The sequence below is a fragment of the Linderina pennispora genome (assembly GCF_002104995.1).
Source record: "Linderina pennispora strain ATCC 12442 chromosome Unknown DL89scaffold_22, whole genome shotgun sequence".
NCBI lineage: Eukaryota > Fungi > Kickxellomycota > Kickxellomycetes > Kickxellales > Kickxellaceae > Linderina > Linderina pennispora.
In genome coordinates, this window is record NW_024468270.1 from 75,749 (window position 1) to 91,998 (window position 16,250).

Here is a 16,250-nt window from a genome sequence, read left to right on the forward strand (position 1 = left end):
AGAATGAGGGGGATCGGGCGGATGTCCGGCGGATTCCTAATGAGACCGGGCGCCCGGCTGTGTCTATGGGGCCGGCGCCTGCGCAGACGCCTGCTGCAGCCCGCCCCGCAATGCCGGAGAAGCCGGACTATGTGCTAAAGTACTCGCTGGTGGGCCACCGCAAGGGCGTGTCGTCGGTGAAGTTTTCGCCCGACGGTAACTGGCTTGCGTCCTCGGCGGCTGACAAGACAGTGAAGCTGTGGAATGCCTACAATGGAAAGTACGACAAGACCTTGGAAGGCCACGCAGGCGGCCTGTCGGACGTGGCGTGGTCGTCTGACTCGCAGTACCTGGCCACGGCCTCCGACGACAAGACCGTGCGGCTGTGGAACCGCGACTCGGGTAAGTGCCTGAAGGTGCTGCGTGGCCACACAAACTACGTGTTCTGCCTGTGCTATAACCCGCAGTCGACGCTTTTGGCCTCGGGGTCGTTTGACGAGACCGTGCGCATCTGGGATGTCAGCACCGGCAAGTGCATCAAGACCCTGCCGGCCCACTCCGACCCTGTGTCAGCCGTGCACTTCAACCGCGACGGCACCATGCTTGTGTCGTGCAGCTATGATGGGCTCATCCGCATCTGGGACGTAGCCTCGGGCCAGTGCCTGAAGACAATCGTCAACGACGACAACCCGCAGGTCTCGTTTGTCAAGTTCTCGCCCAATAGCAAGTACATTCTGGCGTCGACCCTCGACAGCACATTGCGTCTGTGGAACTACCACACCGGCAAATGCCTAAAGGTCTACAAGGGCCATTCGAACGAGACATACTGCTGCTTTGGCACCTTCTCCATCACCGGCGGCAAGTGGATTGTGTCGGGCAGCGAGGACCAGTGCATCTACCTGTGGAACCTGCAGACCAAGGAGATCGTGCAGAAGCTGCAGGGCCACACTGATGTTGTCCTGTGCGTCGACTGCCATCCGCTCAAAAACATCATTGCCTCGGGCTCGCTGGAAAAGGACAAGTCTGTCAAGATCTGGAAGTTTGACTGTTAGCCCCGCATGAAGGGGTAGAACGGGGATTTATCTAGCTTGTCTTGTATGTTTTTTTATTACTCCCTCTTTTTTGCTTTCCTCTATATGAGCAGCCACTGTGGTCTGTACTGCGGGTCGACGTGCACCGGTGTCTGGAACACCTTCAATGAACTCCTGATCTGAAATCCGGATCTTGGTACCCGAGAACCGCTGGTACTCGTCAAAGATCGCCTGTCATCGCCCACCCCTGCAGCTTGCGCACGCACCCAACAACACACCCGACTCGGCGGATCCCGCGGTTGCAGTGAATCAGCAACGGGTGGTTACGCGTGTCCAGAATAACTGCCAGGATCTCGCTCACCATTGCGTGGTCCATTTCCTCGAACGGCTCCTTGTTTGCTGTCACGCAAAAGTGCCTGAATTTGATGTCGTTGTCGCTGATGAATTTTTGGATGGTAGTCTTTGCATTCGCCATCGTATATGTAGATGATCGTGCGCAGCCCCAGCTGCAGCAGGAACGGCTGCGATTTGGGATTCGGGAACCCCGATCGGTACACTCCCGGTGCGATCATTGCAAAGTTTAGCGGTGGGACGATCAGCTGGCTCTTGCGCTTGGCTGCCTTTATTTGCCGTTCCTCCTCTGGTGTCATTTAGTCACAAAAACACTGTACAAACGAGAGCTGTTAGAGAGAAAGAAAAAAGGATAGTCTATATACAGCGTCCCCCGTGCACACCTAAATGCTATACCCTCAGTGGCTATTGTTCGCCTGACTATGGTGTTCAACTAAGAAAAAACTAAAACCCCCTCTGCAGCGAAACGGACAAGATGTATTCAAGCACAGAGAAACACTTAAAGACAAACCTCTGCGGCGTCGCAAAAATTTAGTGGCCCTCGGCCTTGTGCTTCCTGGCCTGAATTTCGGCATACTTCGGGTTGCGCGGGTCGTTGGCGTACACCTCAGCTACAAGTGTTATCAGCAGAAATTATGTTAGTATAGCTCTTCTGCTGTTGGCTCCCCCTCCCCCTTAACCTGCTCTGCTATCACTTACACTCGCACATGGTGTCCTGAATCTTGGCAAAAGTGTACAGGGTGGCAACGCCGCCAATGATGAACGGGTGCATCAGCTTCATGTAAGGGAACGCCCAGGCACGCAGCATGTTTTCGATTTGATTGTCTTTGAATTGAAAATAAAAAAACTCGAAGGAAAAGACAAGAGCAATAAAGTGGAATTTGTGCCAATTCCGGACTGCTCTATCGCTAATTTTTGGCCCTCTTATTCTTCAGGCCTTGCGCCCAGTTTCCAGCGCGAGATAGCGATTCCCCCTTTCACTTGCCAGTCCCCCGCTTTACTATCTATAGGATCAGATTAGCAGTAATCAATTAGGGCGATAGTGATCGCATTTATCCAGTGATCACCGCACATTGACATCCATTAGACCATCGGCATGGCAACGATTGAACTATTTTACCTACTAGACATACTCTGCTCGCGATGCGAGTTCGGCTGCTAGTCAGCATGGGTTGACACGTCGATAAGAGTATGTCTAGTAAAGAATGCACAACAGGCTCACCTGACTAGCCACGATATTCACATCTATGTTTTTGAAGCTTGCGATTCTGCGCCTCCTATATTGGGATGGAAGCAGCTCACCCGGCGTAAACCCCAGTAGACATATGTTACACCGGATATTGTATATGGAATGCTGCAATATATACTGGAAATATTTGCTTGACGGGCTGAACACCTGAAGTATCCAGATAAAATGCTATTCAACTAGCGCCCAATCTCCAATTTATTGATTTGCAATTAGATTGGCCCCTGAGGAATGAGCATTTGTCAGCCATGCATGGCAACATCACATCAAATTTTAGGGACCCCTTTTCAGAAGCCACTTTCGTCAGAGTATACCTTCTCCAGGCCAGTCGCCGTGCCAACCCGCATGTATCTCCTCCAAGATTCTATAGCATTCCCGCTGGCCAAAATATATAGGCTGACAAATTGATAAACACTGCACAGCAGTAGCCACGACTGGTCAATGCCTTCTTGCGAACGGCATGTCCGCTTACCATGTGGAGGAGCACTGGTGTCCCCAGTTTTGCCACTAGCAGGGCAACGGCCGACGTAAGCAGCTCTGGATCAGTATAAAACATACGATGAGCTTCCCTCTATTCCACACCTTACCAACAGCAGCAAAAGCAGCAGCAACTCTTTCCCCAAGAACACCTCTTCAACTGCATCTTTCCAGACAACTACAATGACCAACTCTTCAAGCTACACCCTGCGCTACTTTGACGTTCCTGGACTTGCCGAGAACATTCGTACACTGCTTAACTTTGTTGGCGCCCAGTGGACCGAGGAGCACCCCGAGTGGCCCGCGGCCAAGAGTGAGCAGCCGTTTGGCCGCCTGCCGGTCCTGATCGAAAAGGATGCCAGCGATAATGTCACATTTGAGCTCACCGAGTCCATTGTGATCGAGCGTTACATCCTGCGCACACTACGATCTGCTTCCTACTGATGCCAAGGCTGCTGCGCGCCAGGAGCAGCTGCGTGACCAGTTCACTGATATTCTTCTTAGTGTTGTGTTCTACACCGGCGCCGAAGGCGAGCGCAAGACACAGCTGAAGGAGAAGACGATCGCTCTCATTGAGACTGCTGTCAAGGTGTACTCGAAGCTGCTGCGCGAGAACGGCAGCAACGGCCACTTCATCGGCAGGCAACACTACCTATGTTGATATCGCATTCTACAACATGATCAGCTACATTCGTGCCAACAACAAGGAGAAGGGTGATGGCTTCGCTTCCTACGTTACGGTCGAGAATGCTCCTGAGTTCGAGAAGGTCATCGCTGCTGTCGAGGCCTGAGCCGGCTCTGCAGTCGCACTTTGCTACTCGCCAGAAGATGGCCATCGCCTAAGCGACACACTTTCAGTATAGTTATAGTGCCTGGGAGAGCAACATGTGTGGCTTTGACAACAATATATTGTTTGCAATAGTTATGCGGATAACATGCTGACATACCAAAATGGATATGCAGATGTGACCCTAACGAGTCCTATGCACCTATAAAGATGATGGAGCTGTATCCTGTACCGGTTTTAGTGTATGAAGAGCCCTCTAAGCTTACTCCTTCTGGCTCATGAACGTATCCAGCTCGGTCAAGATCCCCTGGGTCTCCTCGGGGTTAATAATCCAGCAAGTGCAGCACGCAGTCCTGGTTGACAGATCATTGCCAGTTGACAAAAACTGGTCCCCGACATGCAAAGTCTCGTCGGGAGCCGAGCCTACAAGCTCCTGCAAAATCTTGACGCCAATTAGCTTATTTCCGATATCCACCCAGCAATCGTTACCACCATTAAAGGCGCAGAACGGAATCGGCACATCCGAGGGCGTCGACGACGGCTGGCCCTGGAACTTGAGCAGGGCCATTTGTGACGACAGCGCACACTCATCCAGCTGCTCGCGGGTGAGCTTCTGCTCCGGCACCAGGCCGACGGCGCGTGCCTTGCGCAGGATCTTGGCCTTAATGCCCATGCGCGCAACACAGTCGGCGAGCTCGTGCTCGGCAATATCCAGGAGCGGCTGGACCTGTGCGTCAGTCCATGAGCGCAGGCGCGAGGACTCGTACTGGTCGTCAGAGAGGAACTGCAGCCGGTAGGAAGCGTTGCAGCGGAACAAAAAGTTGCATTCCCCTCCCAGCACGTAGAAACGGTTGACCTGCTGCTCGGTGAGTTCAGCCTTTTCAAGGTTTTTGAGCAGGCCAGACAGGCGATGCTCGTAGCGCTCGGCATTGCCACCGTAGCCTGCTGCAGTCACAATGGCCACTGTGACGCCACGCTTGAGCAGATTCACCAGGAGGCCAGTCAGGGCGTTGTTTTCCTCAAAGTTCTTTCCGTCGTCGTACAGCGTCATATCACCATCAAAGGTGATCAGCTTGACGTTCCCGGCGATGGCCATGACTTGGGCGGTATTCAGGATGCGCCTAATGTCGTTGAAGCTCGGTGGCACGTGCTTGCGGGCTGAAATCGCGTTGATGTTGTTTGTTTGCAGGAAGGCCTCCCGCAGCGGCAGCGCAGTGAAGAAATTGCCGATAGAGGGCACCAGCTTGGCCAGCCGCGAGTACATAGGGATGCTGTTTTTCGTGAACTCGCGGTGCTCGTCGATGAGCGTCTGGATGTTGCCCATGATTTCGGCGTAGCGGAACGCGTTCTCCTCCATGGCCAAGGAGCGACGGCGCTGGAGCGGCGAGTGGGCGATTTCCGATAGCTCTGACTGCGTCACCGGCTTGGGCTGGGCGTGCAGGACGAAAGGCGTCAGGAGCATGCCTTTGATGAACTCGATGAGGTTGTCGCGCTTGTGCGCGCGCAGGTGGTAGTTTACGCGGTACTGAGAAGTCATCGTTAAAGAGTGCAAATAATAGCTTGGCAAGTGGCGGTGAGGAGAAGAAAGAGAAGCGGTTGCGTAAGGGATAGAGACAGCACTAAAAAAATGCGCCGCTGGGACTGCCACTCCGGTGCGCATTCACCCGTTGCAGGCGGTTGCAGGATTTGCAGCAAGTCACTTGAGCCGGGCGCCTTATTATATTTGCTCTGTACAGGCAGTTTTTCGACAAATTCTACGAAGAGCGCTGATCAAGGCTTCGTTGTAGACCACACCCCCTCGTCCTACAGCAGCAGCCCCCTATGCGCAGGGACCAAGGCATCAGTGAAGAATTTTAGGCTCTCGGCCTCTGGTCATCTGGAACTACCTGGAAACCGGCGCAGCAGCTGCACGTACCTCCATAGAGCCCCAGCTCCAGCTGGCAGAAATTTGTCAAGGATCTTCTGTCCCGGAGCCACCTCTCTTCTTTTCCTTCCTCACCACTCCCTTTTTTTTTCTAAACCTCATGTTTGTAATTATTGCTTTGCCTAAATTAAACTGAGAATAGTGCAAATGGACGGACCGGAGAACCAGCAGTCGCCGCCTTTAACCAACCAAATTGGCAGTCCTCCAAAGGTAAGGGCAATTCAGGGCGCCTCGCACACAATACACAGGCCTGCTGCTAAGCGTGCCCTGTAGTTTGCAATCGACCGGACGTCCACATGCGATATAGAGCGTGCAGGCTGCACAGAGTTCTTCAAAGGCAAGGCCAACAAGACGCCAGAGCGGTACATGACCATCCGCAACTACATGGTAGGATGTGTGGGAGCAGACAAAGCCGCAGTATCTGACCAAAATCAAGGCACGTGCCGGACTGCGACACTGCGGTGATGTCAACGCAATTGGGCGGGTACACACCTTTCTGGAGAACTCTAATATCATCAATATCGGGGCGACGCGGCGCAGCGGGCCAGTGCGGAAACCCCCCGACGCACCGCGGCGGCGGCGGCGGTACTCGCAGGTGTCGAGCTCGTCTGATGACCAGGCGGTGCATGTGCCACTGTCGAGCGCACGACGCCGGCGGGTACGGAACAATCACGGCGAATGGGTGTATGAGGACGAGCTGTATGGCGGGCGTGTTATCTCCCATGATGTTATCGAAAGGACGTGCAGATGACGCAGACGGTGACTACACCTACTCAAGCGACGAGAGCAGCCAGGGCAAGCGGCGGAAGAGGACAAACGGCAAATGGGCAGCCAACAGCGAGTTCCGGCTAATCCCATGCCAGGCCTTTGCTGGTGGTGCGCAGCCATTTGCGGTACGCGTCAGTGCGCGGGCGCTGGCGCTGATGGACTTGCACGCGCATCTGATGTATACTGAGATCATCGGGTTGCTGGGTGGCCGGTTCTCGGCGGACACCAGGCGCCTGGACGTCGACATTGCGTTCCCATGCCACAGCACCAGCACCACGACCGAATGCGAGATGGACCCAGCGTCTGAGGTCGAGGCGCGCCGGGTATTTGCTGCACGTGGCATGCAGGTGGTTGGCTGGTTCCACTCGCACCCGACCTTCGAGGCAACACCCTTCCGTGCGCGACATCCACAACCAGCACGCGTACCAGGTGCTGTGCCGCCAGAGCGACATTGAGCCGTTTGTGGGCCTGATAGTGTCGCCACCCGGCGGCTCGGGTCCTCACGGCGTGAGCGACATCAACGTTTTCTATGTCGAGCCACCAAGCGAGCCACCGGCTGACGGCGTGCCATTTGCAATGGAGTACGAGGTGTGTGACAACGATCGCGATCCCCGACGAGCTGCTAGGCGAGATGACGCGTGTCATCGAGGAGCACTCGTGCCTGGACAACCGCGCTGATTTGGCCAAGCGCTTCCGCCGCAAAGAGAGCATGACAGTGCTGGAGAAGCTGACCCTGTCGATGCAGTCGCATTGGAGCCCCTCTGTGCGTCCGCAGTGGGGTGACGCTGTCGCCGAGCAGCTTTTGCCACTGCTCCAGACGTACTTTTGCAAGGGCAGCACTGCAAGCAGCAGCAGCAGCAGCAGTGACCACCATCCTCCCCATTCCAGCGCCAACAATGCGGGCGCGGCTTGTGTGAGTCACATTTGACAAGCAGCCCAACCAATCGCTGTTGTGGATTGGGCGAGACTCAAATATCGCCCGCTGTTTCATAGTCCTGTAGTGCGATCTGTTGGACGTATAAAAGCCGTCCCGCGGCCCGCGCCTGCTCTTCAGCCCTACAATCCACAACTCTTGACTTTTTCCTTTCTACCACCTTCTCTGCCACATTACACACCTTATACGTAGGACGCCCCAATCCTTCCTTCGTGTGTAACTAGTCATACATATACATACCCTCTATTGCCCGTTCATGTACGTGCATAGCTCCGAGAAGAACTCGTCCGATTACATTGCCGATCAGGTCTGGAAGACATCGAGCCACTAAGTTATCCCGCCAATAATGAACTTCGCTTACCCGCTCCCCCATTCTCAAGAAGACTCTTGCCACTCGTGGCCTCGCCTCGGTTGTCTCCGATGCGCCCTTCCATGCCCACTACCCGGTGGTCCCCGGTTCGCTGACTGCTCACCTGCAGCTGCGCTTCCGGCGAGACATTCACTGGTGGGTCGTTTGGCGCACCGGTCTCGACTGTCGGCGAGACTGTCTTCACCACCTCGCTGGTGGGCTACCCCGAGTCTATGACCGACCCGTCATATCTCGGACAGCTCCTTGTCTTCACCCAGCCCCTGATCGGCAATTACGGCGTCCCGAAGCGCACCCGCGACTCGTACGGTCTGCTCAAGCACTTTGAAAGCGAGAAGATCCAGTGCCGAGGCATCATTGTCAGCGACTACGCCACAAAGTACTCCCACTGGAATGCTGTCGAGTCACTCTCCGAGTGGTGCGAGCGCGAGGGCATCCCAGGCTATCACTGGCGTTGATACGCGTGCCCTTGTGCATATTCTGCGTGGCCAAGGCTCCACCCTCGGCTCGCTGAGCGTCGGCGCTAAGCCCACTGAGGACCCAGGACATTGACTGGGTCGACCCGAATGTCGACAACCTTGTAGGCCGAAGCCTCCACCGACGCCGTCCGTGTCTTCAACCCCGTCCGGCGACGTGCACGTTGCGCTGATTGACTGTGGCGTCAAGTACAATATTATCCGCTCACTGTGCGACCAGGGTGCCAAGGTCTCGCTGCTCCCGTGGAACCATGATATCACCAAGGAGCTCGATCGTATATGATGGCATCTTCATCTCCAACGGCCCCGGCTCGCCCACTCACTGCACCAAGACCATCGAGAACCTGCGTGCTGCCTTCACCGCCTACCAGCGCCCCATCTTCGGCATCTGCATGGGCAACCAGCTCATGGGTCTGGCGGCCGGTCTGAACGCCTACAAGCTCCGATTTGGTAACCGTGGCCACAACCAGCCTGCCGTTGATCTGACTACTGGCAAGTGCGTTATTACCTCACAGAACCATGGCTATGCGCTTGACGACTCGCGCATGCCCCAGGGATGGGACCGCTACTATGTCAACGCCAACGACGGATCCAACGAGGGTATCCGCCATCTGTCTAAACCTTTCCGCTCGGTGCAGTTCCATCCTGAGGCAAAGGGCGGACCGCTGGACACTGGCTACCTGTTTGCTGATTTTGTCAACGAGGTCCGTGCTACGAAGAAAGCAGCCAACGTCGGTACCATTGCCGAGGAGGCTGTTGCTGCCAAGGCTGCTGTTGCCGGTGCTTCTGCCTAAATTTTCATATTTTCCCATTTCTCTACCAATATTATCATTTTACTAGAAATACTCTGCTCGCGATGCGAGCTCGGCTGCTAGTCAGCATGGGTTGACACGTCGATAAGAGCATCACGGCAAACCGGTCATTTGAACGTGTCAGGATGGTTGTTGGTGCAATGTCGATCATGGACATTTCCCATCTTGGTGGCCTGCTCAGCGCAGGCGCTTCAGCGCTGGCTCGCTGCTGCTGGCTGCAGAATCGCCTGCTGCTGCACGCCTCTTGCGCGCCCTCTTTGTTGCCGGAGTGGTGCCAGAAGCATCGGTAGCAATGGCCATAGAAGCGACGGAACCGTTCAGGAATACTGCCTGAACCACAGAGTGACTAGAAAACGAGTCTGAAGTTTAGAACTGCTGCGAGGACGCGGTTCAAGAGTCCGAGACAAATAGGCCCGCCTGTATTGTGCCATAGCATGCTTACATGACTCGCTTGTACAGCGGAGAAGGCCATGGCACTTCACAGTTGGGTTCTTCGATCTCTGGTAGGGCCGCGGGTTGGGAACATGACCGGAATGTCTGCAGCGACTTTTCGCAGCAGAACGGGCACATCGACGATGTCCGGAATTCGTCGATCAGATAGACTTCAAAGTCCATGGTGCTTGAACTTGTCGCGCCATCCCTTGCCACGAATCGGCGCATGGTGTCGGGCCATCGGCGCACTCCAATTGCCCATGATCAGCACTGGGTCTGGACCGAACTTGCTCCGGAGTTTCGCGGCAAGCCTGTGGTCTGCACGGGCCTGGTTCATGAATGAATCAAGGCGCAGCTTGCGGTGAAGCGGGTACACCTTGGGACTGGATCCCGACACTCCGGATGGGCCTTTCCAGCGCCTCTGGATGCTGCTTGTTTGACTTAGTGGGCTGCTGCTCTGGTAACCTTTCGCGCTGTCATCGTGCTGGCATAAAATGGTGCTAGGACACACCGCACAGATGCACAGGCAGGCAACGTAGGCACGGAATTTTGCTGGGCTAAGGGTCCTGGCAGCAGTGCTTGGAAAGCTCTGCCTCTGCTCTGCGGACAGCATCTTCTAGGGACTTGATCCTTTGTAGCCCAGTGAATCCTGTCATAGTGGCGCAGCTTGAGCTCCTTATTGTCGCTGCTGTCGTGTGTAGCGGTAGAGCATTCTTTTCACCCTTCTTTCCCATTGCTGCTATTTTCGTGCATCATGTATAGCAGTGAATCGCCCCGACCTGGATCGATGAATACACAGCGGCCTTTCAGATTCTGCAGCTCTGGCTGTGGGATCTGGTGGATATAGCGACAGTCAGCTATAGTCATTGCCTTCCCACAGCACCACCTCCTGCAACATCGCCTGTAGCATTGCCTCCCACAGCATCGCCTCCTGCAGCATTGCCTCCCGCAGCATGCCTCCTGCAGCATCGCCTCCCGCAGCATCAGCATCTACTGCACCATCAGCCTTAGATACCTTGTCTTGCAACAAAATGCATATCGTTACACCATCTGTTGTTGCCATTCCGTGGAATTCTCTATCACCATGCGCCTTAAATGGCTTTGATGTTAGATCTGCGACCTGGCCCCACACATCCCACACAGATTGTGTGATCCCTTGGACCGGGTCGTGTGCACAGACTGGGGGTGCTGGTGCATATGCATTGTTAAGTGCTGCAACAGTGTCTGCTGCTGCCGCCAATGCAGCAGCAAGTGAATCAGCCGCTACTGCTGCAGTTGCTGCAGTGGCCTCTGTTGCATCCGATGGCATCTTCGCTGCTTCACATGCAGCCTTCTTGGCCAATTTTTCACCTTTTCTGCTGCTTTCCTTGCCTCTGTTGCCTTTGCTGCGTTGATCTTGGTAACCTGCTCGCTGTGTTTTCGAAATAAACACCTGCTTGATTATTTGCTTGTCTAAGCACACATGGCCTGGGATCCTATGATGTCCGCAGAGGCAAGCATTGAGGGAGGAGACTTGCCAAGCTTACTCATTCTCGATAAGCTGGCATAGACGAATATATGCACGCAGATGCTGAAGTGGATTTACCTTGGCAATCGTAGTATCGGCTGTCTTTGGCGAATCTGTACTTGGCATCATAGGCATTAAGGACTGGTGCCAGCTTGTTGTAGATTGCAAGCATCGGTGGGGTGAGCACACTGAGATCAGGGTGCCTAGAGGCAACTGCCTGGCGGAGCTTCTGTGCAGGTGTATAAATATACACTTGACATGCATTATTGAACTCAGCCTTAGGACACATTGCCCATTGCTACTGTGCAGTGTGTTTTTGCGGCTGCGAATATCAATCAATTTGGCCAGAATCCGCTGTAGACAAGTGCCATAGTGCAACGCAATGTTGTTCTTGTATGCTGTCATCAGCTCGGTATCCACGTATGTCGCTACCTGATTCATGTTCGCATACATCCATGTAGCTCAATATCGCCATTATGCAATAGATAATCATAGATATGATATCTAATTACATCACTGAAATCTGCGGTTAACAGTTTCGGACCTGTCCATCCGGTTAACGAAATCCTCGGCAGATATGGCCGTCTTTGCTTTCAGATTGTGATAAATAAACAAATAAATGGAATGAAAAACCCTTTTTTACCAAATGTTGCAGGGTCAAAAGCTGTTAACCTTCAGAGGGTCCAGTAGTTATGAGCTTTATGGAATGAATCAAATGGAAAATTTGCTGAGGAGAAAAAGGAGAGGATGGGGCCGTTCCGGGCCCACAAAGTTTATACAGGTGGGGATTTGGATCTGGCACATGGTGACGGAATGGGCATAGGGTTTGCCCGGAATATGTCAAACAAAAGCATCCATCTTCAGCTAGTTGATGGAGTAATATCCATCGTGCAAGCATGTATGTCATGCTCTTTGATGATATTGACGCTGTGTACAAATTGCTCTATGGCGAGGCAACATTGAATCACGGAAGCCAATACCACCAAGTGATGTCTTTATGACAGTAGTGCTGCGAGTAATATTCATTTGAGAAATTCAATAGGCAAGTAAGAAGAGAAATGATGCTGTTCAGCTTTCGCTGTATTGCGTATGCATAGCATTAAGAACTTTTTATTAATAATGATCTGGCTTGTCATGGTTCTTGGGGCCCTTAGCACTGATACAGACTCTTGAATCAGTCTATACAGACTGGGATCCATTGTGGCCCAAATACTACTGCTTACACATGTTCATAAGACAAATTAATTTATAAAATAAACCCACAAATATTGCATGACCGCTAAAAGAGCTATATGGCCTCATTCAATAGATGCTCATAGATAAATATCCTAAGAGTGTTGCGACAGTCCGGTGATGACCACCATGATGACGCCATGGAAGTTATCAGGCTGACCGACAATGAGAGCAGCTCTTGCGACTGAACCAATGGAGATATCTAGTAGGAGACCAGTGACCACTACAATAACAACTTATCACCCTGGTTTCACCGATGAGGTCAGATACCAGCACAAGATCAAAAAGGAGTTTACGGAGCAAGCCACCTAAACCTGTGTTGAAGCTTAAGAGTTTTATTTTTATTAACCAATTAAATAGTTTCTAGCGGACGGTCGGACACTTTTTAGGACTATAAAGTTTTATATAAAGGTAAAGATTCAGCCATCAGTCATTAGTTGTGTACCAAACTGGATTCAGAATCCGGGCTGGTCACGCTATCAGGGATGCGGCGCATTTGGCTGAGATATGATGGCACACAGCACATCCCAGTGGTATATGGGCAGCTATACGTGCTTTTGCTCTTCCTAATAATGGTGAGGAAGACACTTTAAGAAGTCAGAGGCAGGAATGAAAGAGAATAGTGCGAAGGCAGAGTCGTTAGGCGTACCTGCTGCTTTCCAGCTTATTGGACAACCATGGCGCCCACTCTGCGGCAGTCCTAGGTGCAATGCATGTGCCTTGTTGGAGTACACCTTTCTTCGGTTGCTGGACACACTCACTGAGCATGGACCCAGCCCCTGCCACATTCCCGGGAAAACGTGCACCATTTCGCTTAGGGGCAATCAAGTGAGTTATGATGCGCTCCCTGCGATACTCTCATATGAAGCTAGCACTAGTGCGCACCACGTAGACACCATGCCTTGCCACACAGAGCAGCAATACCAGGTAGACTATTCATGGGATAGATGATAACAAAAATAGGACTCAACGCAGACTGCTTCTCATGGCAAAATGAGATTACCTATTGACACATTCCCTAATGCAAGCAGCATACGAATTCCAAACACCATCCATATCAGCATGGAATCAAATGCGGCTATAGGAGACATCAATGCAGCAAGTGGCAGTAATACAATGTGTAACCGCATATTCCTGTATGAAAATATTTTCCCGAAATTCAGTGAAAAATGATTATTGGTTCTGTGGTCTAGCGGTATGATTCTCGCTTAGGGTGCGAGAGGTCCCGGGTTCAATCCCCGGCAGAGCCCCATTCTTTTGCACCAGCTCATTTCGTTGTAGGGCTTTTTTGCTGGAATAGACGCTGGCTATGCAAAAAAACAGGCACAGCTGCGCTTGACTCCCGTCATATCGAAACTAGGGATAGCAAAAAAGGAGATCCTGCCTTCTGCCAGAATCGAACTGGCGACCTTCTGCTTACTAGGCAGACGCTCTGCCAACTGAGCCAAGAAGGCATCCTATTTGCTGTGCTTTTGGGAAATTGAGATGTATAAAATAATATGGATACTGTGCTCCATAGTTTGGTGATATGAAGTAAGAGTCGAGCCAATCTGTCCAAAGTGAAAGCTATACCTGAATGGAACTGGTGAGGGTGGAGAGGAGCAAAAAATAACCAAAGTATTCTCAATGTCTCCAATCCGTGTAATTTGCGTCAGCTATTCTGCATTCCTCATACTGCATGCTGTGCAGCTCCTGTACCTCAATTGAACCATGCAAGTAGTGATGGTTCATTAGCCATTCGGCCATCCCCATTAATGATTCTTACCCACGCTTCTCACTGTTCCAAAGATAGTTTCAAATCCCCTTTGTTCTGCCTTAATTGTCAGCTCACACATTGCATTTGTGGTGGACTATGCAGCTTAATGCACGCATGTAGACTGCTTGCCAATTGTTCTATTCTTGATTTATACCTGTTCGCTTCAGAACGTACGCTGTGCATATTGGCGGTGTTTGGCCGAGTGATTGACAATGGCAATTATTGTATGGCTATGCATCCTACTCCTCCCTCTTTGCATTCAAGAACATGAGCTCGGTGTTTGACCAATCATTAGCATATGAACTGGCAGGCTAAAATAAGCAGATTATCAGTCCACCTAACATGCAGCCTCACGCTGATGGCCATGGGCTGCTTGCATAAAAGGCTTCTTTCTAGTAAGGACGCTGATTGCTGACCAATACATATTCTTTTCGGCTTTTAGGAAATCATGTTCATCCTCCGGGAACCGCAGAGCGACGTTTAGCCACATTAGATTTGAGTACTATATTTAGCTCAACTCTTACGCTTACTTATTCTACCATTTCACTCCTCTCCCTTCTCGCTCAACGTATTCATTCTCTTCCCAACCCGTTTGAATTTTTATATCTATTGTATTACTATTTTTTAACATAATTTGTTACCTGAAAAAGGAAACTTTCCGAACAATGTCTGCTACTCTGGCACTCATCAAAAGGGCACCAAATTTGTCGGTTGAGGACAGGATAAAGGTATTAGCCTTGTATTTGTAGACGGCTGCGTTCATTGAACGTAGAATCATATATACCTTATAACAGACTATGCTCAGTTGTGATGGTTTTGGATGAGTATACCTTTGAGGCTCATAGCGGACTTTTGTGCCGTCTGCTATATCCGCATTGATAATCTTCTTGGTATCTGTTTTCACTTATCCGCCACTGTTTATTATAGGGTATTGCTGACCTCGGGAAAACGCTTGAGCCGGTTGGAGTGACGGACACTGTGACCATTGCAGTTTCTGCCTCGCTCTACGGCGTGACCTGGGCTGCTGGTACTCTACGCCCTCATTCACCGAAACTACAGACCAATCCGCGCCAAAAATATGCCTCTGACCACTGTGATGTATATTGCGTGTATTGTGTGGTTTCTAGGCGATATTGCAACCAACGGTCTCGTCTACAACGTCGGTGTATGGAGCAAGTGCAAACTGTGGGTCATCTGGTTCCGTGACCTGGGCGGCTATCTGTACTCGTCCATTGTACTGCTGCGTGCCCACGCGCTCAACCGCATCTTCATCCAGCGCAAGAGCTTTACTGGCTGGGCATACTATATGCCAATCGTCATCCTTGCCGCTGCACTACTGATCTTTTGTCTAACGGTCCAGCTAATAAGTGATGAGCTCACTGTCTCGTACCTCCCGAAACTGGAGATTTGCCACTATGTGGAAGGGTTCAAGTGGGGGAGCTTGGCGCTGCTCTGGCTGGTGTGGTTTGTGTCACTCTTTTACTACATCAAGATTCGCCATATCCAGACTGCGTTTAACGAATTTCGTGAGTCGTTGATTGTCTTCCTCCTTGCCTTTGCAACACTGTTTCAGACTTCGCTGCTACACAGCATAGTTCCCACATACCCTCTCAATAGGGCTATCCGCACGGTGTCAACTTTCTTGGATGTTGCATGCGGTGTCACAAGTATTTGGGTCATTCTGGCCTACCCGGTTTTCAAGTGTATTTTCTACCGCGAGAAATACGAGCACGAATGGCTTGCTAAGCTCGCCCGCGATGGTCTGCAGCGCGAATACCAGATCGAAAGCAGCCGTACAGCAATGTCGTCCGACTATGTGAAGATGGGAAATATCCGCTATCCTACAAATATGAGTACTAACAATCTGACATATGCTTCTGCTAACCAAGCCCGACAAGATTCAATTTCAGGGCTGGGATATCTCTTATTATTCTCGTTATGCTTCATAATGTATAGTAATGAAGGGTTTATTGAAGCATGCTAGTTACAGTAACCAGAAACTTAAATGAATCCACGTAGCTATTTTGTACAGGCTTGCATTGTGGCATTAATCTAGAGACGCTCTATATTACACACCAATAGAAATAATCAAGTTGTGTATAATGGTAATCTCATAAATTTATTTTATGTGGCCATCTACGATACCTTTGCATGAAACATGAGTATATGG

At 51.5% G+C, this 16,250-nt stretch overlaps 8 protein-coding genes and 2 non-coding genes across 10 annotated transcripts; 6 read left to right on the forward strand and 4 right to left on the reverse strand.

Moving 5' to 3' along the window:
• Positions 1 to 65: 65 nt before the first annotated feature.
• DL89DRAFT_227328 (uncharacterized protein) lies at positions 66 to 1,031 on the forward strand (the record flags this gene model as incomplete). The annotated part of the gene is made up of 1 exon (XM_040884849.1): positions 66 to 1,031. The coding sequence occupies one exon, from the start codon at positions 66 to 68 to the stop codon at positions 1,029 to 1,031; it is 966 nt and encodes a 321-aa protein (XP_040739842.1).
• A 37-nt stretch (positions 1,032 to 1,068) lies between these two features.
• On the reverse strand, positions 1,069 to 1,972 carry DL89DRAFT_270688 (uncharacterized protein). Its single transcript, XM_040888792.1, has 3 exons — positions 1,530 to 1,972; positions 1,256 to 1,447; positions 1,069 to 1,184 (listed from the first exon to the last, which is right to left on the reverse strand). Exons 1-3 carry the CDS (start codon positions 1,658 to 1,660, stop codon positions 1,112 to 1,114), a joined length of 396 nt encoding a protein of 131 aa, XP_040739843.1. The 5' UTR covers positions 1,661 to 1,972; the 3' UTR covers positions 1,069 to 1,111.
• DL89DRAFT_270689 (uncharacterized protein) lies at positions 1,835 to 2,149 on the reverse strand. Its single transcript, XM_040888793.1, has 2 exons — positions 2,061 to 2,149; positions 1,835 to 1,972 (listed from the first exon to the last, which is right to left on the reverse strand). The coding sequence occupies exons 1-2, from the start codon at positions 2,140 to 2,142 to the stop codon at positions 1,893 to 1,895; spliced, it is 162 nt and encodes a 53-aa protein (XP_040739844.1). The 5' UTR covers positions 2,143 to 2,149; the 3' UTR covers positions 1,835 to 1,892.
• A 1,118-nt stretch (positions 2,150 to 3,267) lies between these two features.
• DL89DRAFT_295978 (uncharacterized protein) lies at positions 3,268 to 3,875 on the forward strand (the record flags this gene model as incomplete). The annotated part of the gene is made up of 3 exons (XM_040890700.1): positions 3,268 to 3,480; positions 3,536 to 3,675; positions 3,698 to 3,875. 3 exons carry the CDS (start codon positions 3,268 to 3,270, stop codon positions 3,873 to 3,875), a joined length of 531 nt encoding a protein of 176 aa, XP_040739845.1.
• A 107-nt stretch (positions 3,876 to 3,982) lies between these two features.
• Positions 3,983 to 5,440, reverse strand: DL89DRAFT_238884 (IMP-specific 5'-nucleotidase 1). Its single transcript, XM_040884995.1, has one exon. The coding sequence runs from the start codon at positions 5,406 to 5,408 to the stop codon at positions 4,134 to 4,136; it is 1,275 nt and encodes a 424-aa protein (XP_040739846.1). The 5' UTR covers positions 5,409 to 5,440; the 3' UTR covers positions 3,983 to 4,133.
• Positions 5,441 to 6,520: 1,080 nt separating this feature from the next.
• Positions 6,521 to 7,491, forward strand: DL89DRAFT_260806 (uncharacterized protein; the record flags this gene model as incomplete). Its single annotated transcript, XM_040885819.1, has 3 exons — positions 6,521 to 6,959; positions 7,039 to 7,151; positions 7,183 to 7,491. The coding sequence occupies 3 exons, from the start codon at positions 6,521 to 6,523 to the stop codon at positions 7,489 to 7,491; spliced, it is 861 nt and encodes a 286-aa protein (XP_040739847.1).
• Positions 7,492 to 7,843: 352 nt separating this feature from the next.
• DL89DRAFT_276061 (small subunit of carbamoyl phosphate synthase) lies at positions 7,844 to 9,134 on the forward strand (the record flags this gene model as incomplete). Its single annotated transcript, XM_040889386.1, has 6 exons — positions 7,844 to 7,953; positions 7,977 to 8,262; positions 8,306 to 8,380; positions 8,409 to 8,444; positions 8,531 to 8,583; positions 8,609 to 9,134. 6 exons carry the CDS (start codon positions 7,844 to 7,846, stop codon positions 9,132 to 9,134), a joined length of 1,086 nt encoding a protein of 361 aa, XP_040739848.1.
• A 4,368-nt stretch (positions 9,135 to 13,502) lies between these two features.
• DL89DRAFT_t147 lies at positions 13,503 to 13,574 on the forward strand. The gene has a single exon. It is a non-coding gene; the product is annotated as a tRNA-Pro (tRNA).
• A 131-nt stretch (positions 13,575 to 13,705) lies between these two features.
• Positions 13,706 to 13,778, reverse strand: DL89DRAFT_t153. The gene has a single exon. It is a non-coding gene; the product is annotated as a tRNA-Thr (tRNA).
• An 881-nt stretch (positions 13,779 to 14,659) lies between these two features.
• DL89DRAFT_270704 (uncharacterized protein) lies at positions 14,660 to 16,015 on the forward strand (the record flags this gene model as incomplete). The annotated part of the gene is made up of 3 exons (XM_040888794.1): positions 14,660 to 14,808; positions 15,008 to 15,107; positions 15,208 to 16,015. Coding segments are annotated over exons 1-3 (971 nt in total), but the record flags the coding sequence as incomplete, so codon positions are not given.
• Between the last annotated feature and the right edge of the window lie 235 nt (positions 16,016 to 16,250).

What these genes read in the sequence shown, in the direction of transcription:
- DL89DRAFT_270689 (XM_040888793.1), bottom strand. Translation starts at nt 2,142, where the DNA reads ATGAAGCTGATGCACCCGTTCATCATTGGCGGCGTTGCCACCCTGTAC. An exon ending in TCAGGACACCATGTGCGAGT is followed by an intron (nt 1,973 to 2,060) that starts GTAAGTGATAGC and finishes TAACACTTGTAG; the next exon opens with CTGAGGTGTACGCCAACGAC.
- DL89DRAFT_270688 (XM_040888792.1), bottom strand. Translation starts at nt 1,660, where the DNA reads ATGACACCAGAGGAGGAACGGCAAATAAAGGCAGCCAAGCGCAAGAGC. An exon ending in CCGAATCCCAAATCGCAGCC is followed by an intron (nt 1,448 to 1,529) that starts GTTCCTGCTGCA and finishes AAAATTCATCAG; the next exon opens with CGACAACGACATCAAATTCA. An exon ending in TGCGTGCGCAAGCTGCAGGG is followed by an intron (nt 1,185 to 1,255) that starts GTGGGCGATGAC and finishes ATTTCAGATCAG; the next exon opens with GAGTTCATTGAAGGTGTTCC.
- DL89DRAFT_238884 (XM_040884995.1), bottom strand. Translation starts at nt 5,408, where the DNA reads ATGACTTCTCAGTACCGCGTAAACTACCACCTGCGCGCGCACAAGCGC.